Here is a 23,258-nt window from a genome sequence, read left to right on the forward strand (position 1 = left end):
AGGGCTGGAACAGACTCGGAATCAGTTCACAAATCGGCTGCATGGCTCTGAATTGTAATGGGATTTATTTTTATTTGCAAATAAAACTGGGACAAAGTCATTTTCACATGGAGGGGTTGAAAAGGCTCGCTGGGTTCAGGGGAACCTGTCAGTTCAGCACAGCGGATGTTTAAAGAAAAGGCTTAATGATCACAGAGACACAAAGGAACCACAGGAAACTTTACAGTTTAATTAGTAAAACGTTATATTACAAGATTATTGAGGTAAACATCTACCTGCTCTCAATAAATTGCGAGTTGTCTGCATCAACAAGAGATGGTTCGCTCGCTCCAGAGGCTGTCTCCATAATTTGCTAACAAACGCTGATGCTAGGCTAGTAACTTAGCTCTGCTATTAAACTAAGATGAGATGACTATTTAGGAAAAATTACACTTTTCACAAATGTAGCGCAGTTATTCTCCACTGTTTAATTTACATCAACGCACTCGGCTTTTTCAGTTGTTACAGACACGGATTCGCTCAGCTCTGCTGAAGTACTCAAAGAACATTGTTTTCATGCTTCAGAGCTTTTACAGTGGGTGTGCCTGGTGTCAGGTGGGTGAGTGTATAATGGGTTGTCGAAGGACAGCTCTTTCTGTGTGGAGACAACAAACAAAGGCATCACTGACATCTGCAAAGACCATCAGAGTAAACTCAGAAACTGGCTGGGTGTTTGTACCTCCACCTCCCTCCTCCAGGGGTAGACACTGATGGGGAGCTGTGGACTATCATTCCTCCTGGGATTAACGCTGGCAGCGCAGGATTTCTGAGTTTCAGATGGGGGATAACACAGAGAGTGAGAGTGTGAGTTATTCATTCTAACGTCCCTCAAACCACATCCCTAAGTTAAAAATAGCTGATGTCTGCTCCAGATTGAACTACACGTACAAGACCTTAGAACTACGTTTCATTGTTCCTTGTTGCACCTGGTGTGTGAATACAACAATAAAATGGTAGAATGGTTCCTAAAACGAATTATGCTAGTGTAATTGGAATAAGTCTAGGAGACCAAGAGAGATAAAACATCACATTATTATCTGTGGCCCCCTGGTGGACCCTGATGAGATTGCCAGTGGTCACAAAGGTAACCATGGAGTTTATATGGTGTATAATTGTATTTAATTTTAGAGATTTACACCAATCAAATAATGCAAATCTATAACATGTAAAAACAACATGCAGGGATGATTTTATCTGAACAGGCTACCGTCCACTGGTCTATCCCAACCTGTCCTCTGTGGCTTTGCCACATTGGAACAGGGCCCTCACAGCCCAAAAGTCCCTGTCCACCACTATAGTGCCAAAAATCGAGTGCCTGCAATTCAGTACGCTCTGAAATCACAGATAAGGAAAAACTAATCTCAGCTACAGTGGTCCCCGGGAGGCTACGTAGCCAGAATGATGGTCCCTGAACCCAAATCTGTTTAAATTCCCTCATCTACAAGATAAAAACGTTTCATTTCTTCCTTTCTTCATATGCCTCCAGAACCACGGGGTTATAAATCATTCACGCGGAAAAAAACAATTATTCATGCAAATCAGGAAATCAATAGTCTCAAATCAAATCCATGCTGCAGCAGAAAGGCTCAGCGATCACCTGCTGAACACCTCTAATGTTAAATCAATGATTGTAATATTTGCTGAAGTTCCGTCCGCACGGAATCTTCTGATGATCGATTGGACTCTTTTTGTGGGCCGACCTCTGTTCTCCAGTCAGCAGGCTGCTCATCCATCTCTCTGTAGCTCATCATCACGTGCTTCCTGCGGAGGCAGCAAAGACAAGTCACCAACTCTCGGCACCGGCGGTGATCATCACATAAACCGCAGCCTCCCAACTCACAGGGCGTAGCATCTTCTCCGGCACACAGCCAGAAAACAGAGCGCCACCCCGGCTAAAAGCAGCAGCAGTCCGATGGCGACGCCAGCATACACGGACTCTGAACATGGAGAAGAACCAAATTATAGCTGGCACTGTTTATGTGGTGCCACGAACAGGGAGGTGGGCTTCATTACCCAGATGTCTTTCCTCCATTTCCGGGGTGGGGGTGGAAGGAATCACCTTCTCCCTTACGTGGCAGCGGTTGCCTGTCCATCCTGGAGCACACCTGATCAGAGAAGATCCTGTGAATGAGGCGAAATAATGCTGTCCGGTCCAAACCCGGGCCGATGAAATATTGAGAATCAATCAGTTTTAATGGAGCGTTTCTATGGTAGGTCCTTTCAACAGTTTGGCTGCCTGGGATATACGCAGACCGCCGGTGTTGTAAATCAGCATAAAAGATGCCACCGAGCCAAAAAAGATAAGCAGGCGCGGAGAGATGAGAGCAGGGAACAGATGGAGAAATAAACCACAAAGCCGGTCACACGTCACAATCTCTGAGAGGCAACATGAATAAAAGGAAGTGAGAGTTACAAGGAAAACAAACACACCTGGGCTTAGCTCGTTAGCACTAAGAGCATCATCACTTAGCGCAAAGCTAACACATTTTCAGTGATGAGGACGCTTGAGTGAGTGCACTATCAACTACTGCTACTACTTTATTTGGTACTTTTATGAGATCAGATCGGGGGGGTTGTGTTGTCCCTGGCCACGTTCTCTGGAGCAGAGAAACATGGTTCAAATTCTGATTCAGAGGGGCAGTTAAAAGCTAACTTCAGGTTCCAGCAGTCTGAGACTGTACAACTTGCTTTGTAATGAAACCAGTAGGAAGCAGGAGTTGTGGCAGGACACTAGAAAACCCACATCAGCACCAAAGTGACCTCTGCAGTCACTTCAGAGGCAGCTGAACTATGCTACAGTGGGCTAAAAGAGGCTAAAGAAGCTCTCTGCTGCACCATTTTGGCAGATATGTGACTTTCAAAATGGTTTAGTCTGCACACAAGTTTGATCCCATTTAAAGAGAGAAGGAGCTCTCTCTCTGACCCAAATGGAGAAAGGTGATTTAGGATTCAGCCCAGCCTGATGATGTTAGCAGATACAGCAGAGAGACTCACAGACGCATTCCTGCTTTCAGAGCATCACAGCCCAGCCACTCCCATCTGCCCATGACGCCAAATGGATTCACGGGTCTCCTCAATGAAACCAACAGACGATCCCAAAACATTGCAGATTTTAAACCAATGCTGCTAATAAGTTGACCCGGAGGATTCCCCGGCTCGGTAGATGAATGCAGAGGAGATGCGATTAAGCTGTGGCTTAAATCGGATTCCCACATGCTTCACGGAGCGTGTCTTTTTCAGGGAAAGAAACGAGGCTGATGGGATTTCCATGTTTAACGGGCAACATAAAGGATGGGAGGAGGAGAGAGTGTGTGTGTCTGTGTGTTTCTGAACAGGGTTAGAAGTTCAGCCTACCTGCAGACGGGCCCGTGGCTTCCCACGAGGCACGAGCCGCCGTTCAGGCAGTACGCCCAAGGACACTCTGTAAATCACAGAAGAGAAACTGACCATCAGAGCTGCCATCATCCATCGCCAGCACGCTGGAGCGTGACGCTGCCACGTTGGAACACGGAACCAGAGAATTATGTTGTAGGACGTGTCTCGCTGTAGAGCTCCATCCATTATGAGTGTTTAAAACTGCCCCCCCTTCCCCACCCAGTCCTTCTAATGAGTAATGTCCTTCCTTTCCCCCTGAATAATCGTCATGATTAAACCTCCATTATGGAACACTTTCTCCCTGCACAGTCACTTTTATTTGGCACTGCTTGGAGGATAAATATGAGGTTTGGTCTCATTCCTGAAGATTCTGAGATGATTTTGGATCTGACAAGTGAGGTGAGCACTCGTCCTTGGAGAGGCTGGGAGTGAACAAGAGCATCCCATTCCAATCCGAGCAGTGACCCGCGACAGGGCGGTGTAAACTTCAACATTTTATCCTGGATGGGTATTTTAGACTGTGCTCAAAAATAATCGTCGGACATACAGTATTTATGCAGGGCGTCGAATCGCCACCATATGTTTGGTGGAGAAAATCTTGAAAGAGAGGGTGCGTTACCATGGCAGCTGGACTCGTCGGAGCGAAAAGGCAGACAGTCAGCAGAGTGGTCGCAACGCTTGTCAAGTGGGATACAACCGGGCGAACCTTCACACACCAGTTCTCCCAGTTCGCACTGCAGCAGAGCTGGTGGAGACAGAAAGAGGGGGCCTGATTAATGCTCTACCAAATGGCAAAAAAACAAAAAAATAGGACCTCAGGTTGTCCCAGGTGCACAAAAACGGAGACTTACGGCAGCTGTACTCGTCCTCCCCCTCAGGACAGTCGGCAACGCTGTCGCAGCGCAGTATGGACGGCACGCAGCTGCTGTCCAAACACTGGTACTGTCCAGTTGGACAGCCGACCTGCGGGGGGACGGTGCCCGGGACCTGGCCCGGACAAGACTCTTCGTCTGACTTGTCAGCACAGTCCAGCTCGCCGTCACACCTCCAGCTCATTGGGAGGCACTGAAAGTAGTACGTGCACTGGTACTGGTCCACGCCACAGGTCAGAGGCTGGGGAGTAACTGGCCCTGGCGAGACCAGTCAGACACAAATTTCATCTAAATGCTTTTGTCCTTGGTTGATTTGTTTTATTCTAAAGGACAATCAGCTTCATCGAACTGCGGCAGAGTCGTTATGGAAACGGAGCTGGATGATGGTGGACAGAAAACGTGGAAAGAAAAGAGGAGACCAAAAGACGGTGAACACTGGAGGATGTGGGCCGGAAACTTGGCCGCAGCACCAAAAGGACAGGAAATGGGAGTCATCTTCGTCTTCACCTCCAACCACACACTCTTCCGTGTAGGAGATGTCATCCAGGGCGATGTCCGTCCACATGTCCCCGCCCACCTCCGCCTGGAAGGTCACTCTGAAGGGGGCCGTGTTGGCGAGGATGACATCAGCGTACGTCCACTCGCTGCCATGGTTTCCAGTGACTGCCCACATCAGCAGACTGGTGCCGCTGGGTCCAACGGTGTAGACCTGATGAGGTGCAAAACAAAGCCTCGTTTCTTAGCAGGTGTGTGAGATTTGTCGCCATCTAGATGTGAGATCATCACCACATATGTGATCGTTAGGAACACGGCTGACAAAGCAGCTCAGTGGGAATATTTGCTTGTTTTTTTGTTGTCTTAAAATGAACCCAGAGCTAAAAACAACATGAAAGGATGGTGATAATTAGTGAAGTGACACGTCCACACGGCACTTTCATTTCTTCCTGTTTCTTTGTGGGAGGGAGAGAGCGGGACTGTGATGTGGTGAGACACAGATGAGATTTATGACAAACGCACGCCTTTTGAGACGCATGTGATGGATCACCTGACGGCGAATGAAAGGCTTTGAATTATTTATGGAGATGGGGTTCGGATCAAGTCACCTTCAGCGTCCCCATCCTGTCCGAGCCGTGCATGTAGAACCAGAATCGCAGGTGACACCCGCCGATGCTGGCAGGAAACGGGCGCCTGGTCGTCACCCTGGCGATGTCGCCCTCCCTCTGAACGGCTGAATGCACGTACAGGAATTTGCCCCCTCCCCCTTGGACACAGGAGAAAAGGTTGGCTTGTTGAATACTCGTAGATTGACACAGCCTGAATTATAAATAAAACTGGATTTAAAAAAAAAATTAGAGGGATTTTCATTTTAAAATTTTAAATGGTTCCAACAAAAAGATAAAAGCGCCAGTGATGTCACCGCGTCCTTGTTCGGCCTTTATTATTTATTGATCTGCTGTGGAGAAGATCATGTGATCAGTCGGCGACGTGAGCTCAAGGCTCAATCTCCATATCAGGAGCTCGCTGGATCGATCTGAAGCTGGGGTGAAGTCGCCAGAGGACAATGTCAGCCAACCGGAGGCTCACATTGTTGGGTTTTTTTAATGTAATGTAAAACTATAGATTAACACACAATTAACAACTCTAAGGGAGTGAAGCACCTGTTTTTTACACAAAACAGCGTCTCTGAAGAGGTCAAAGGTGAAGCCTGACAGATGAAGAGGCAGGTTATGAAGCGCGAACACTGACCGGGACTGTGGTCGCTCTGAGGTCCAGCCCCGTGCGTCTCACTCCGCTGCCCAATGAGCCAGTCAAAGTCATCCGTGGTGTCCTGGGAAAGCTGGCAGGCCGCCTCCCACTGGTCATCATCCATGTTGAAATCGCAGGCGCCCGGCAGGCCGAAGATCCGATCTATGAAGGCAGAAGAGGGAGGCAGAAGAGAGAGGCCGGTGTTGTGGCTCTCTTGGGCGATAATTCACTCAGCGTTTCATCAAAGCTGCTTCCTGTTCCTGCTCACCACAGTCCGCCTCATCCGACCCGTCGGCGCAGTCGCCCTTGTGGTCACACCTCAGGTGGGACTCGACACAGTGGCCATCGTGACACATGAAATCTGTGACTATGGGGCAAATAAGTGGCTCCACCTCATCTAAAACAGACACAGACAAACAGAAAGTCATCGACTTGACCTTTAAACTGGCGCCTCTAAACTGTTCATTAAAGAATATGGTTCTTATATTATTCTGGTGTTATTCTAAAGGTTTGCCTGGTCACACAGGCGATGTCAGAGACCGAACAGCAGTGTTTTGGTCTCTGCTTCTCTGTAGGTCTGTTTATGTCTGTGTTAACCGTGTTCCTGTGTTGCAGACGAAAAAGAAGCATTCCACACGGATTCCAGACGCGTGCTAGGTCCCGTTTAATGCGAAACATCTGTCCCATAGGTCACCACCTCGTCTGCTGAGCAACACCGGCTGCGTTTTCCTTCCTTTTGCAATCTGAGAATCGATTTCATAGCTGAGAGTATCAGTTCAACAGAGCGCGAAATAATTTCACAGCATACTTACGCCGTAAAAAGGCAGAGAATTAAGTTGATTTAGCCGAATCTGAATTTGGTAATAAGGAGCTGTTGGCTGGAGGTGACAGGGCACTAAATCCAGGTATGAAACCTTGGATAAACCTGATGGTTTGATCTTTTTCACAAATGGCTGACTCATAGTTCAAAAGGTGACTAAAATACTGATGACAACGCAGCAGCCTTCAGCGTGTTTACTGAACAGGACCGATTCCCTTAGCAGGAGGAGTGATTTCAGGCCTGTAAAATAGTTTCCAGTTCACTTTTCATCTTGTCTACCAGCCAACCTGCAGATTCCATCCCTCCATAATAGATGAAAAAGCCACATGGGTATTTTAGTCGCACACGTGGACTTTGATAAATAACTCATTCGCTCCTTTCTGTTGAACCAAAGCTCAGGATTCACCGTTTGTTTAATGTGTTCTCATTTTACTGCTGAGAGTTGAATGAGAAACTCAGCATTCATATTTCAACCCTAACAAACTCCAGCTGGGCAACTAGGTTAGCTTAGCACAAAAGCTATTTGACCTTTTAAACTCGTTTTTTTATGTTGATGCTGTGAAAGGTTAAAAGAGTTCTATACAGTATACGCATGTTATTATTCTTTTTTATTCTCACGCTGACTGCAATGACTTTCACAGTATTTGTCTGGGGGCTTGAAGCCCTAGACTTTAAAAAAAAAGAGAAAAAGTTTTAAATTCACTTGGTGCAGTTTAGTACAGGCCAAGGAAAAACCCACCAATCAACCAAGTAACAAAATAAATCTTAGTAATAGAAAAAACATCATAGTACAGCTCTTCACTGTAAAATATGTGACACACCCTGACGGGTTGGATGGAAACCTTCTGCTGCATGTGCATCTGTCACCACTGTCGGTTGTTTTATTGTTTTGTTTTTGACTTTATGGTCCGATTAAGAACAGGATACCGAAGGAATCATCACATTCTGCCAGGATCTGACTAAAGGGAAGATTCACTCACACGTCTAGTCATAAATATCAATGTGATGTTAAATATTTGCAGTTAAAACACACACTTAAAGTGTACGATTGGCCCTTGCTGGGTTAAGGTCTGCATCACTTACTGGGAGCACAGTCTATATACTCCAGGTCATCCAGAGAAGCTCCTCCACTCACATCCCACGAGCGAACCCCTTCAAATATCACCTCAAAGCTCCTCAGATTCCTCATGGGGATCACGGCTCGGTTCCACTGGATTCCTTGATTCCCACTTTTGCTCCAGGCTTCCCACAAGTCGTTCTCTGTCTGCGGAGAGAAGCAGCTTTGATTCGGCGATGTAACAAGGTGGGACGACAGCTCTAATGTCATCGGTAATTGAAGCAGCTGGGGCTGCAATCACGGAGCCTGGTCTCATTGTTTCTGCTGAGATTTACCTCCTGAAGGGGCCGTTAAAGTCTCATTAGCATAAAAACTCAATTCCCCCCGCCGAGGCCGGTACAGTCGGACGTTTATTTTCGTGCCACATGTGGAACGCATCAAAAGACAGACGGGTGTGTATTGCCCTGCAAGTCCTGTCTGTGTTTCCCCAGACGGATTCTAATCGTCTAATCTGTGGGGCAAGTTAAAAGAACGAGGTGCAAAGTTCATTTCAGACTGGAGCAGACTCCAAATCCACCTTAGCCGGAGTGTCCTGCTCCCTCCCACCTCCTGGGCATAGGGCTTTGTCTCATTGCATAGGTTACGCTTTATCGCTGTAAATCAAGCAGAAACATACCTTTGGTGTCATGTTTTATATTTCAATTAGGTTCCAACATACAATCTTCCTCCCTGCAGGTCAGTTTGGAAGCGATCAATGTGAATTAACACGTTATACCAGAATTAATATGCTTAACGGCACCAAACGCCAGATCATTAATTGATATTTGAATGTCAGAGAATTCCTTAATAATGTATAACATCAAACTTGGAAAAGAGGCTTAACTGCGGTAAAAGAGACCAGGTTTGATGTACTCAAAACCCCCAAAAGGACGAGCAATGTCACGTTCTCATCTGCAGCTCGAAAGCCTATTAAAATGCACCCTTGGGTGAGAGGCATGCTGTCTCCTCTGCTCCACGCCACGGAGTCCTGCCTTGCAATAATCTTGTTACAGTGCGCGTCGAGTGCAGATTAATAGGCAGCGTTACAGCAGGACTTCACCAGATTTATGTCATGGTGTAAAGGCTGGATCCATAAAAGCAGCCTGAGAGTGATGGGCGAGCATCTGGAGTTGACGTGATCAGAAGTGATACTAGTCAATAAAGTCTTTCAATAATCCAATCCACCGGTCTTTTCCTGTGGAATTCAGTTTAGTGCAGCTATACGTTTACAGAGAATTAAAAATACATCAGGCGTCATTTGACTGTAGCAAGACAATAAAACGGCAGGTTTACTTAATCACATGGGTGATATGAAACGTGCCAGACCGCCCTTCTGGATCACTGTGGGACCGCTTTGAAGCTGAGACGAGATAGGATTGTCAAGCTGCCTCCCTGGTGGGAAACACTTGCCAGGTACATAAATATCCGTTCCCTCTTGTTCCCCTCCCTCGGTTCGCTAAAGTCTGGGGGCGTCATTACCGAGTTTTCCCTGTTGTTTCCCCCCTGTTCTTCCAACAGCCAGAGATTTCTTATACATTTTGTTTACACAAGGTTTTATGGAGTGTTATTTGGGCTCATGGCACCACTGAAGCCGTAAAAATGGCACCAAGCAATGATCTGTAAGTGTTACTGACTTTAAAAATGAGCAGGATTTTAGGGCTTATAGATACAACACACCTCCCGTGGGTGCTCCTATAGAGTCAAGGCTGTTTTTAAGCAAAAAAGGTAGCGTTGTATGATCGCCATTCATTCGTCTCCTGTTATCCATCTGTCCACTGCTGCCAGAGGTGGAGCCTTTTACTGCTGTTAGCAGCAGAGCTACAAAGGGCACCATCACCATCGCTCCACCACACACCCCGTCTGGTGCCAGTCAAGTCCCCGGTCAGCTTAATGTGTATGGATTTAAGATTGTGGACCACAAATCTCATTTACTTTGTTAGTTTGGTGACATAAAGAGGATTGCAGCAGACGATAAGATCAGTCTCTGAAGCTGCTGAAAGAAGCAGTCAGTGGATATGGATCAAACGGAAGGACCCTTGCTGGGCTCATGGATCAATATAAACAATTCCAGGTATGCGGCCAGCGTAGGTGCTGGTTCAGGGAGTTGGACGCCCCTGCCTTGCAGAGCCCCATGGGCTATCCCATGCCAATCATTGGCAAACGGCTGAAATTGGTTTCACTCCGTTTTGCTCCTGGCTACTGTGTGACCAGGTTGACGTATGACTGGGCTAGGGACACAAGTTTCAGGCTTTTTCAGCCTGTAGCTGGCCACCTTTGAGGAGGGTGTCCAGTATTTAAAAGGCCGAAACACCTGATGAGTCAAAGGGCATACTGCTGATGTGTCCAGAAAGTCAAATCTTTCCAAGGTCATAGGTATTTCCCCCTTTCACAGCACGGTATACCTCATGTGAGTGATTACCATCTACTGGCACAATGGATGTTTCTAACAACTCATCCAGTGTTTACTGATTCAGTTCACACCTGCCCCGCTCTGCCACGACAGCCCCATCCAAAAACAGTCAAACTCGAGGTCCTGAGGTATAAGGCATCCATCTCACTGTTTGTAACCACCATGTTTTTACATCCTGTTAATGTTCCGGAGGTGAACTTTTCCATTTTTCAACTCTAAAGGCAGCATAACTGGGGGATGAAAAGCAACCATCATTCACCAGTCAGGAAGCCACACAATCAATCAAGTAGCCACTGGACCTGGTTGAAAAAATCAGCAAATCCTATTTAAAATTCCAGACACAATCAATAGAATGGAATGAATGCAGTTTATTTGCTGTTTTCAGTTTTTCACAGCTGTCTAGATGTTGGACAATGGTCAGAAAATGCAGTTTTATCTCCACAAAATGAGTGTGGGAAATCACTTATCCTTTGCAAGACTTTGAAAGGTGCGAAACTAAGGTGGGAACCTATCTGCGGGAATTTGCATAAAAATCTTGCCGACCTTCTGCAGGGCGTCCCATGCAAATGTGGAAGAATGCCAGCTGAACTTGCACGCTCAAACCCCGAGATGGCAAATCATCTCCTGTACCTCGACCTTGAGGTCAAATGAGCGCAAACAGAATAGGAGGCCGGAGCAAATCACAGCCGGAGTTCGAAACAGGAAACTGCTTATGCAAAGTAGCGTGTGTCAGGCTGGTGGGGCCGCCTACAGCCCCCACAGTGCACAGGATCGTATTAGGCCAGAGCAACATGGTGACTGTCAATGATGATGCGGGGTCTCCTATGATTTTACACAGGTCTTACCTTGATCAGGACGCGGATTGTTCCTGAAGCCTTGTGGGAAATGTAGTACCAGAAGGAGAACTTGCAGATGGCGCTCGACTCCTTCCAAACAGAGCTCCTCATGTGAGCTTTGTCACCTCTGAGACCCAATGGGGTAGCTTCCAGAGAGACAAAATGTCCTAAAAAAACAAAAAGGAAATGTGATGGAGGAGAAATGCGCCTTCAAACGTATCTTAGCATTTTGATAAACAGCTAAGTGTTGTTACAAACCTGTTCCGTCCATCAGTGTGTGGTCATATGGGGGCCGTGTGCTTTTCACAGACCCAACACCGAGCTTCCAATCATAATTATCAGCTGGGGAGCTCTTCCAGCCGCAGTAACCATCCTCAAAGGAACAGGAAGTCCCACAGCCCTTTTCGTCCGTGCCGTCACCACAGTCATCTACGAAGTCACAGCTCTGTCCTGAGGCATAACAGCCACCTTTATCACATGGCAGGAAGCCTGGAGGACAAGCGCCTAGAAAAAAACATCAGTTTATTGGTAAGTTAGGCTGAAATTTGATTGACCAGATCTGAGTTAAAAGCTAGCACTGCATGTTTCTGAAAAATGCAGATATGATGAAAATTCTTGATGAACTTTGAATCTGATAAGGTTAGCCTTAGCATTAGCGGATCATTAATAAAACTTTGAAGATGAATAAATGGGCAGATGGAATTGTGACTGTTGGACTGAGCTGAGCCAGCAGTGGGCTAAACACCTAAAAGTCCCATTTTCATTAAAAAAAGTGAAAGTTTTTTTCTTCCAGATAAAGCAGCACCACATGAGTTCTGCATTAACAGTTAAGAATAAGGAGTCTACACATAAAAGTGGGGAGCAATCTGCCGGCAACATCACAGTCTCTTTAAGAAGCTTAAGTAGACAAAAAGTCCAACTGACTGTAAGCCCAAATCAGTGTATCAAAGGTGGTCATTCTGAGGGAAAGGGGAGCTGGAATCTTCCTCTTTCTTGTGCAAGGCATTTGAATGGGGTCAGTGTTTGGTTCTGGGGAGTTTTAGTGGGAGATGAGGCGTGATAAAAAGGGGCTGTCCCCATAAGTAAAGGAGAGAAAGAGGTTTGAGTCCCTCCTAATCCTTTGTTCCTCTTCAGATGCATAAGACCAGAAGAAATGGGTCCTAACAAAGAACTCAGACGAAGCCAGTAAGCCACCGTAAAGCTGTCTAAGCAGGGAAGAAGCAGAAGGTGGATTTCTAAATAAGAAAATGTTGGAAGCTTGGACTCTGTTTGGTGAAAAGGCAATTCCTGTGGATTCCTGCAAGGCCACTGTCTGTAAATATGACCTGCTCTGGTCATCCTGGGTGACATACTGCCCCCTGGTGCAAAGAGGTTCCTCCTGATTAGACTGAAAAGAATTCCCAATATAATTCACAGAGGTCCCAGGGAAAATTCAGACATGGGGGTAAGATCCTAACAGGAAACAAAAAAACCTGCTCCGGAGAGACACGACAACCACCGAGATGTTCCAAAGTTGCAGCATTAAACTGGAGACATCATTATCTCACATGTCATTAGGTATGTGTCAGCACATCAGAGCTCTTTAATGATGACGTCCTCATCTCATTCCATGAGCTTGCTAATTTGAAAAATGGAGAAATACAGCGGGTGAAATGAGATACAGATTGTATAATATCTTCACATCTTGAATCTTGTGCTGTTAAATCGAAGTCTCTTGTGTCATAATCGAGCCTTAGAAAGTGTTCTCAGCAAAGATGACCGAGAATCCAAAACAAGAGACAAGGAAGGAATCTCAAAGCCCATTTAGAGACACATTAGCAAAGGCAATAAATCAGCTATTGTTTGGCACTCTTTGATGCAGAAGCACAAAGGAACTCTACAGCTCCCAAGTTAGATATTCATACAATAAAAGGACCAGAGAGCTACAACAAGTCTTGGTTTCATGTCACAAGGACATTTTACTTTCTAAATACTGCCGTTCAGGAGGAGATTGCTCGAAGGTCGGGAAAAAGAGGGGATTCAGTGGAAGGAGGGGGAATTATTCCAACAGTTAAAACAGACTGATGCATACCTGCAGTAGGTGGAGGAGTGTTTTCCGACCCTCCAGCTGAGGTGCCAAGCAGACATCCCGGGGAGAACGTGATGTCATCCAGGCAGATGTCACCCTTTGGGTTTCGGCCAACCTTGCCCTCAAATATGACCTGAAAGTCCCAGATGTCGCTCAGTGGGACCTCTCCCATCTGCCAGTAGTTTCCTTGATCTCCCGTCAGGTTCAGAAGGAGGTGACGATGCCCTTGACTCTTCCTGAACACGCTGAGCATGCCGATTCCATCTCCGGACATGTGAAAGTAGAATCGCATCTGGAGACGGTTAGTAAAAGGAACATGTCAACAAAAGTGCGTATCAAACAAGTAGGTTGTGTAGCAGAGATTGAAAGAAAGGGGCTCCCCATCTATCTTTCCTTCCCCTTTAGATTAATTGGTGCCTCGTTGCTGCAGGGTGAACTGACAGCAGTGAGACAAGAGAAACATGATTCACAGGGCAAACTGCACAATCAATCAACTGAAGAGTCAGGCTGACGAGTGAGAGAACACACACACATGTAGACTATAATTCTGCTTCACCTGACCTTACACTTGGAGCTCCTGCGGCTCAAGAGGGGTCCTGAGATGCAGGCAGTGTCTCCGGCTGCCTGAGGGAAGGAGCTCTCCAGGTAGACATAGTGTCCAGATTGGTTCCTCAGGGTGTGGTCCCCTGTAGGCCCGGTCCCCACTGTCAGGGTGCTACCTGCCTTGATCAGCCAGTCGAAGTCATCTTGTTGGCACTGGCGCCAGGAGCACATGTCAAACTCAAAGTTGCAGCGCCCGCTGAAGCCCTCTGACAGCAACACCAAAACAACAAGGTGATCTAATGATCCCATATATTAATGTTTCAGCACGACAAGGCCTCACTGCATATGTAGGGGTCTTCATCAGAGTTGTCCCCACAGTGGTTGATGAAGTCACACAGGTTGTCCTCGGGGATGCAGTGGCCATTAGCGCAGGCGTACTGCTCCGGTGTGCAAGGCAGGGTTGGAGGAAGAGGTGGAGAGCACTGCAGGAAGCTAACATCATCTATCACCAAGTCTCCCATGTAGCTGATTCCTCTCTTTGCCCGAAATACCACCTGAAAATGATGTCAACAACATACAAATGGGTCCCTGCTTGTTATCTGTGAACCCAGAGAAAAGTGTAATTGGAATCTTCTCTAGTCTGTAAAAGCTTTAACAAATTTATCAAAGAAATAGGTGCTCCCGCCTTTTAAAGCCAATAAGGGCCAATATGGTCACACTGGCACAGAACCTGCTCAGCAGTCACCCCCAAAGACGCAGCACCTCTGATGACTCTGATGAGTCACAGGTTAGGACTCATTCGACTCAATCAATTCGACATTGACCAAGTCTGCATGTCCAATTTAGCCTGACAAGGCTGATATCAGGCCAATTAAATTGAGGAACGGTCATCCGAGAGGCCAACCTTCTGTTCAGAGCGAATGTCGATCATTTTAATCAATGAAGAACTGACAGCTCTTTACTCCCACAGGAAATATCCTGTATTTGCATGGCTGTTACTTGTAGCTGCACGTGTGTGTTTTGCAAACCTGAAAATTGTTTAACAGTCCCAAAAACACCTCTCCCCGCCTCCACTTGTTGCCCTGGTTACCAGTCTGTGACCAAACCACACGTGAGTTGTTTTCATACTTCAGCAGTACCTGAAATGTTGGTGAGAAAACAAATATTCAGTCCCTAAAAGCCTTTGCACACTTCCTGTGTAGCAGCGCGTCTCATCGTACCTGCAGCGTTCCAACTGTGAAGCCGTTCATGTAGTACCAGAAGACCAGAACGCACTGGGGCCCAGTGGAGGAGATAACAGGACTTTGTAGGTCAGTGATGTGACCATAGCCTCCGTTAGAACTGTCTGCACATAGATACCAACCCTCTGGGGTTCCTCTGTTATAAAAAATGACGGGACAACCACTGAAACCAGTCCACCAGTCAAGACCTCTGACCTTGTCTGGACTAAGAATGACCTTCTTAAGATGTTGTGACACCAACAATCATGCTTTGAGTATTGTAAATTCATCAGAATTTTGAAAAGGTTTAAAAACCTAATCTAGATCCATAATCTGCTTCCCTACCGACAAACTGCAGCACTGTCCATACAGATATCACAAAGAATGGAATAACTGGTGTGACTTAATGAGCAGGCGCCATGAAAGATGGGTCAAATATGATGGTTGACTTGGTCCTCCATCCAGGACATCAAGTCCATTCTGTTGTGTGATTACGAGGCGAATATATTTGATGTGTTTCATATTTCATAGACAGAAGATAGATAATTCAGTAATAAATTTAATCATGGCAACAGTCATTGCCCGTCAGCAATTTAACTGTTTTTTATTGATATTTCTCAGCTGTGTTCTGCAGCTCATGGGACATAACCTGTCAATCAAAGCGTCCACTGTAAATCGCGCAGGCTGAGATTGCTTCTCTCTCCTCCTCGCTTTTATGAAGACATTTCTATTTCCCTTTTATTAAATTCACACAGGAGCTGCGGCTTCACTTGGGTTGAATAAAAGATACAACCTCCTCTCTTCAATTCACTCTGCAGTGCAACTATTGATCAGCAGCCAGTCAAGGCTGCCGGGGATTTTCAGGGAGACAAATTTATGATTAAGTAAAAGATAGCGACTGCAATTCTGACAGTGGAGAAATTAATGGAATACTGTTGGCAATGTTTGCCATTTTCTGCTGCACTCAATAAAATATAGATAAGAGTAGTCGGTTTTCAATGTCAAGCTAGCCAAATGTCATCAAATATGTTGTAAATTCTAGACTGTTGCTTACTCACAGGGTGTGGTCGTTGACAGGACGATGGTACTCTTCTAAATCGTGAATACTCTCCCCCTGGTCAGGTGACCAACGGAACGCATGAGCCTCGGTCACAGAGGAATCCATGATCTTCCAACCACAAGTTTCACCATCTTCGAAACTGCAACGTTCCCTCACTGCAGGAGGAGAAATTTAAAGTGAAAGCAGGGGGGAAGGAAAGGAAGCTACTCCCCAATTCTGCAAATTCATAAAGTTTTACCACAGCTGAATTCATCCGAACCATCCGAACAGTCTGGTCTGAAGTCGCACACTTGGCTGTCAGCCACACACTCTCCGTGAGCCCCGCACACAAACTGTCCATTGGGGCAGCTGTGGGGTTGACCTGTCGGGGCCGGGGTAGTCACTGTGGGGATGGTTTGGTTCACTGTCGGGAGGTTTCCTGAAAAATGCCAGAAAATGCATGTGTGAACTTGGACTGATAAAATGTTACAATGCATGGGTCACTGGTGTAAGGATTACCTTCATATGGTTCACAGTTCATGAAGGAGAGGTCATCGATGGCGATGTCGCCTCTAAAATCATCCCCAACTGTCCCTTCAATCAGAATCTACCGAGGAGGAAAGACTTTGCATTTAAAGAAAAAGAGTTTTAGTTCCTCTCTGAAGGCTGATTTTACCTGGAAAGGCTTGGAGCTGGTGAGGTAAAGAGTCTTCCTGTGCCACAGGTTGCCCTGATTCCCATATCGTACCCACAGCATGGACCCGCGGCCTGTCGCCGTGGTCCTGAGGTACACCGCCAGACAGAACACATGCGACCCGAACATGTGGTAATTGAAGCGGAAAACGCAGTGGGCCGATGACGGGTCCTTGCTGTGCTTAAAAGTGGGTTGGAACACTCGGCTCAGGAGGACGGCCGTGTCCTTAAACTGCTGGGGCGCAGAGGACTCGATGTAGAGGTAGTGGCCGGAGATTGTGCCCAGCGTGTGGTCCTTCCACGGCCCCGTGTCAAAGGTCGGAGTGGGACCTTGGATCAGTGTCCAGTCGAACATGTCCCCCCCGCTCTGTTCTTGTTTCCAGCTGCACAGCCCCTGTTCAAAGTTACACTGCAGCTCTGGAGCTGTCAGAAATCACAACAAATAAAAGAAAAATTCAAAATTTGCTGTTGTGAGCGGCTAATCTCAAGAAGAGAGGATGTCATGGCCAAACACTCACAGCATCCAACTTCATCAGATCCGTCCCCACAATCATCCACCAGGTCACAGAGCCTCATGTACTCCACACATGCTTTGGTGTGTTTGCAGTGGAAGTGCGTGTGTTGGGGACAGTGTGCAGCTGGTGGGGGCATCGAGCAGTTGTTGAAAGTGACATCGTCCAGAGCGGAGACCCCATCGAACACGCCTAGGCTGATCTTAGACAGGGAGATCTGGAAGGGCCGGGTCAGGCGCCCTAGCTGGACAGTGGCCTGGTTCCACTGCGGTCCTTGGTCGTACAGCGTCCTCCAGAGGATGGTGTTGTTTGGGTCGCCTTTAATCTGAAGGTTCATATTTGCAGCCCCCACAGATATGCCGGAGTTATAGTGCCTGTCAGAAATGAGAGACCGGTGTTTGCTATCAGTCCATGAACAGCAAGGTACAAAAAACATCTAACAAAGGTGAAGCTGTGACTCACCAGAAGGTCATGGTGCAGCTAGAGGCCGACTGCTTGAACCAGGGACCTTGAAGAACCGCCTTTGGGTAGAGGCTGCTGCTATTCTTCCGTATAAACATGAAATGCCCTATAGAGAGAGAAGGCAACCTTTTTATGTGTTACCTCTCATTGCTTCTCCCTAGTTGCTTCCACCAAACTCTTTAGGCTGTAAATATCTGCTGCAATCTTTAAGATTTTCCAGATTCAGTGATGATTGATTCCACTTTTAGGGCCAGAATATTGAAAAATCTACATACCAAACTCTGTGGAATAAAATAATAGTCCTCTTTTCATAAAAGCCATTAAATAAAACAGAAAATTACAGCTGCTCTCTGGCTGAGCATTAACAGGGATTATCTGTGATGCCCTCCTACAAATACCACTCCCACTCGGTGTGAGCCGGTGTGGAGATGAGCTGGAACGATCCCTTCGCTCCAATTGGGGCCCCATGATCAAATTTTCTAAATCATCACACACATGCTCCCACCAGGATGTGTAACATTCTAAAAATAAGCTTTGGACACTTTCCAACAAAAGTCTTTTTGAAAACAACAGATGGTGATTTAAAAAAAAAAAGACAGAACAAGAATTTCTAAAGCGAAAAGTGGGTCCTTTTACCTTCTGTGCTGTTGGTGGTGTGGTCCAAAGGTGGAGGGTCACCGTAAAGGTACGGTGGTAACTCAGCAGAAGTCCCCCAGACCCAATCGAACCCGTCACCGAGGGTCAGCTCGTTCCAGCCACAGGACCCGCCATCAAAGTCACACTCAGTGGCTGAATGACACATTAAAGGGTGACGAGAAGAGCCTTTCATTCAGATTTAAATAAACATCCATCTTACGGCATCCGGCTTCGTCCTCTCCGTGGAGACAATGTGGGGTGAAGTCGCACACTTTGCTCTCCTCGATGCACTCGCCATCGCCGCAGGCGAACCAGGAGTCAGGGCACGGTGAAGGAGGCGGCGAGGTGATCAGATCTGTCAGAGAGTTTCTAATAAGCTTTTACTCACACCGAAAACAATCTTTCAGTTCAATTTATCTTTATTTATAAAGCAGCTGTAACAGTGACAAACACCCAGTCTGACTCCCTGAGCAGGCAACAGTGGCTGGAATAATTGCCTGTTAACAGGGAAAAACCTTGTAGAGGACCAGGCTCAAATGGTGGGACCCTCCTAGGGTACAGGAGGAGGAGAAGAGGAGACCCATACATCCTTACCCCCGGCCCTCACACTTCAGGGACCACTATATTAATATATGTTTGAGCAGAGTTGCACTCAGAACGTGAAGTGTGTCAGCAATGCCACGGAAGATTAGATTCAGCTCTAAAGTAATGAATAAAGTTTAAAAAGTTTGATCGATTCGATCTCCGAGATTCCATCTTTTGGATGCAGCTGGTCTAATTATTGTTACGAGAACTGGAAAATCAGCAAGTTTCAAAATTGCTTCTTTTTTTTTTGCTGACGATGGAAAATAGGTTGTTAACTTGCTCCCTCTTAATTTTTTGTATGAGTTTTCTGTGCATCAATCCAAACTGAGTAGCTAAAATGACTAAAAACATTCATTTTAATGAGAGATTCACATGCAAACTGGACCAAATGATGGCAAAAACCTTGTTATACCTTAAAACTACAGTCCTGATCATTTGTTTTTGGTCCCCCAATTTGTGTCTACGTTTGGCCCCTTTTTAGCAAACATTACCAATAAGGATGTATTGAAGGTTGTTGCCAAATGGAGCCAATAGGTCCTTTATCCTGCAGTGTGTCAGATGAATAATAGCTGTTGTGAAGACACTATAGATGCTCCCAGTTAAAATAAATGATCACCATAACTGGCCCATTTATCCTTCTTCCATTATTCAGGGCCACATGTGTGCGATTAAACCTCTGAGTCCGCTCCAGTTGACCTAGTGTTCATGTTTTTTGGGCTGTGGCAGGAACGCAGTATACGTGCAGACACGGCAAGAGCTTGCAAACATACCAGAAGGCCCAATCAGGATTCAAATCCATGACCTTCTCCTCACAAATGTGCTAATCATGACACGGCCGTGCATCCCATTCATCAGCGCAGAGAAGCATTGTGTGCTCTCTGTCACATTCTAACGATTCATTTATTCCACTGTGAATGGCTTCCTCGCTACTTTGATGTTATAGGCCGTTATCAGTATTCAAAGCAAGTTTGTGGCGGGGCCGCGTAGGTGCGGCGATATTTCAAAGCATCAAGGTCTGAACATGCAGTGAGATGTAATTGATGACAGTACCAGTGGGAGCAATGCAGCCGGGGCTGAATGAGAGGTCGTCAATGGCCAGGACCGCAGACGCTTCACTGTCACCTGAAAACTCACCCCTGATAAGCACCTGAGGATACAGAAAGAGCTTAAATAGCATTGAAATCTGTCCTACTATGATTTATACATTGTAGTCATCTGCTAAATGACTAAACGTCCCTTTGGACTAAAGGATTTAAAGTGAGAGACACAATCAAGCCACCATGCGATTGGTGGCTCAACTACCTAGTACAGGTGCAACTACCAACTAACGGTGCAGAACTGAGAGGAGGGAGTGAAGAGGGAGATAACCAGGAGAGAAAGAGAGAGGAGAAAGATAAGAGCTGTTAGAAAAGCAAGTGTTCTCAGAAGAGCTGTGTCTTCAAGAGCTTTTTGGACTGACAGAGCTTGGGAGGTTCTTCCACTGTTTGGAAACAAGGAATGAGAACAGTTTGGATCATGTGTGCACAGGTGGCTTTGCCAGATGACGCTCATGTGTAGATGGCAGCGGAGGAGAGGGTAGCATGGCCTTCAGCAGGAGTGATCAAGAAAGAGGGAGCCACAGCAGCTATTATTAGTGACGTTGAACGAGGCAAAGTGGCACCACAGGGAGACTGGAGAAGTTAAAAGCTGACCTTGCCACGACACCCTGAATGAACACCCAGACTGGTAAGATTCAAACCAGGAACGTGCGCTGCCAGTGAGGACATGCCAGGGGGAAGGTAGCGAAGGACTGTATCAAATGTAGCTAAATCAGATCCAAAGACTGAGCCCGAGATGCTCGGACGGTTTTGAATGGCCTATTCCGTGAGCTGGCCACTCTTGAAACAAGATTGGGTCGAGTGAAGGAGGAGGTTTCCTGACAGGAGTCAAGAGTGCCAGGTGTTAAAAAGTAATCTGTTTCAAAACGGCAGGAACGGGGGACCTGAAACTGGGGATGGCTTCACAAATGAGTCAGACTGAAGGAGGATATCTTGAGCAGAAGTGTCACCTGAGCCAATTTCAGCTTGTGAGAGATTGCCGGGGTGATGGCGGGAGCTCATGTCTGTAATAGGATGGTTGTTTTTGGGTCCCACAGGCATGTAGTAGGACAGCTATGTGTCAAGAGTTTAGATACCTTAATCCCTGTGAGTGGGATAAATGTGGAGAAGAATGGATGGGGTGGCTAAGAGCATGTAGTACGATGGCTGCGCCTTGGACTCATGGGCTGGTTAGAGATGAGATGAGATGCGATGCTTTGAGCTAAATGCTAAAGCCAAAACTCTAAACATTCACCAGATCCAAGGGCAGGCGGGTAAACACAGTGATTGGTGTTGGCATGTTGACGGGAGTTCAAAGAGTGCTCTCAGTAAGCGGGATGGAAACGGGGACGTTTCCTGCCCGTGTGATTATTATGTCTGTCAGTTGTGGGCAAAGTCAGAATACTTGTTAAAGCAAGATGAAGCCCGTTCTGGACATGTTCACACACTGCGGTTTGACGTTGAGTCTGGTCCAGCTTTATTTCCAGTATCTGGATGTCTGGGCTGAATCTGTCAGGATGGGTTACAGCGTACGCTCATTCAGACTTGTGCCGGTTTAGCTTTATGCTAGCAGCATCAGCAGAGTCAATGTCGAGGTTTTTCTTTGAAATCTGTCTGTTTCGTTAAAAGGAATTTCCATCTGTTGTAGTTGTATACAGATACAAATGTACCATCTGCATGAACACATATGGCTAATGCTAATGCTAATGCGAAATCAATACTGAAAACGTAGCATTCCCGTGCCCTTCCAACAGAGGGAAAACAGACCTCTGACCATCACAGTGATAAGGTGAAAGTGTGACAAGGTCCATCGAGCAGCTTTATCTACACCTGCGGCGTCAGCACGGACCGAAATAAGCAGAATGGTGCTTTCAAGATTTCTGTCAAATCCACTGAATACGTGGTTTCCATCTTTTGTTGTCTTTAATCAGATACTACAACAGATCACTTTGGATGCTGACAACACTTCAGTCGTGTTTTGTCTGATATCAGTGAGGAAGACACAGGTGACGCGTTAACTTTGGGTTAACTTCATGGTGGAGGAAGTCGCCCCACATTTGGGGTTGGACTTCATAGCAAACTGCACCTGAAAAGTGTGATCGCTTGGAACCCAAATGGTCGTCTGCCACCACACATCCTTGTGCGCCCGCGTGGAGTTCTTCCACACCTCTGTGTGCTGATCCAGGCCGTAGTGCTGAACGATGACGTGAAGACGTCCGTGTTGTGCTCCAACGTGATGGTAGAAACTCAGCTTCAGGTGTAAACACACGATGCATGTTAAGACCCGCACTCTGTTTTTACCAGTTAATCCAGGGGAGGATTTGGTTACCTGGCAGGTCTGAGTGGGCAGGAAAACTGGACTTTTTAAATCGGCAGTGGTTCTGTTTCCTCTGACAGGTAAAAGTGACAGGAAATGGGCTGAAAGAGAGAGACGAGGACACGATAAAAGTCGATGCTTTTGGATTCAAACGTCACATTTAAGAGGCTCACCTGAGTTTCTGCCAGCGTGGTCGTGTTGGAGTCCTGGGACCTGATTAGTTCGGAACCATCCAGAGGTCGTCTCTGGGCTCTGGGTCATGTCACAGAAGCCCTCCTCGAAGTCGCACCTCTTGTACTGGGAGCCTTCGGAGGAAAAACATAAATAATAAAGCTGTGTTTCAGGGATGGAGGTTAGCCATGAATTGTTTTTTTCCTTCTTTACACACAGTGTTCTTCATCGCTGCCGTTTTCACAGTCGTCCCCAAAGTTACACGCGCAGTCCGAAGCAAAACATGAGCCTTGAGCGCAGGTGAGTTCCCGATGAGAGGCTTTGACCAACGCAGGAGCAAACAGCAGAGCGAAGGGCAGCAGGAGCCGCAGCGAGCCCTGCAGCGACGCCATCGGCCAGGTTAGCATTCCTCCCTTAACTCTTCTGCCCTGTCCTCACCTCCAGGCCAAACATGTTGTGGCTACCACAGAAGAACTTCAGGCCGAATTGTCTGATCCTCACAGTCTACCCGAATCTTGGATTCAACCTGAAAACTAGCTGAAGCTGTTAGCATGTCGTAAAGGGTAATAAATGGCTTTTATGGCTGTTGCTCAATAAGGTCTTTTCCTGGTCTGTATGTTTAACAAGAACAAATGAGAACACATGAATAAAAAGAGAAGGCAGTCCTACATTTAAATCATTACATATTAAGTAGCAATCAAAATTAGAGTAAAACAGCATTAAAACAGTAAATCGGCAGTAA

At 46.5% G+C, this 23,258-nt stretch overlaps 1 protein-coding gene across 1 annotated transcript; it reads right to left on the reverse strand.

Moving 5' to 3' along the window:
• Nucleotides 1-209: 209 nt before the first annotated feature.
• Nucleotides 210-23,054, reverse strand: malrd1 (MAM and LDL receptor class A domain containing 1). Its single transcript, XM_057013479.1, has 33 exons — nt 22,734-23,054; nt 22,519-22,650; nt 22,358-22,446; nt 22,115-22,279; nt 20,003-20,099; nt 18,588-18,722; nt 18,368-18,520; nt 17,732-17,837; nt 17,276-17,643; nt 16,741-17,180; nt 16,584-16,671; nt 16,324-16,503; nt 16,084-16,240; nt 15,026-15,182; nt 14,834-14,944; nt 14,146-14,359; nt 13,824-14,071; nt 13,266-13,554; nt 11,453-11,698; nt 11,204-11,361; nt 7,936-8,116; nt 6,301-6,429; nt 6,033-6,194; nt 5,390-5,547; nt 4,794-4,995; nt 4,266-4,544; nt 4,034-4,159; nt 3,394-3,460; nt 2,053-2,144; nt 1,880-1,976; nt 1,740-1,800; nt 719-805; nt 210-634 (listed from the first exon to the last, which is right to left on the reverse strand). The coding sequence occupies exons 1-33, from the start codon at nt 22,921-22,923 to the stop codon at nt 554-556; spliced, it is 5,445 nt and encodes a 1,814-aa protein (XP_056869459.1). The 5' UTR covers nt 22,924-23,054; the 3' UTR covers nt 210-553.
• Between the last annotated feature and the right edge of the window lie 204 nt (nt 23,055-23,258).

The sequence above is a fragment of the Takifugu flavidus genome, chromosome 17 (assembly GCF_003711565.1).
Source record: "Takifugu flavidus isolate HTHZ2018 chromosome 17, ASM371156v2, whole genome shotgun sequence".
Taxonomy (NCBI): Eukaryota; Metazoa; Chordata; class Actinopteri; order Tetraodontiformes; family Tetraodontidae; genus Takifugu; species Takifugu flavidus.

Excerpts from the sequence above, each read along its gene's own strand:
- malrd1 (XM_057013479.1), bottom strand. The coding sequence starts at position 22,923 with ATGCTAACCTGGCCGATGGCGTCGCTGCAGGGCTCGCTGCGGCTCCTG. Across the intron at positions 16,504-16,583 it reads GAACTGTGAACCATATGAAG|GAAACCTCCCGACAGTGAAC; the intron begins GTAATCCTTACA and ends GGCATTTTTCAG. Across the intron at positions 8,117-11,203 it reads CAATCCGCGTCCTGATCAAG|ACAGAGAACGACTTGTGGGA; the intron begins GTAAGACCTGTG and ends TTCTCTCCGCAG.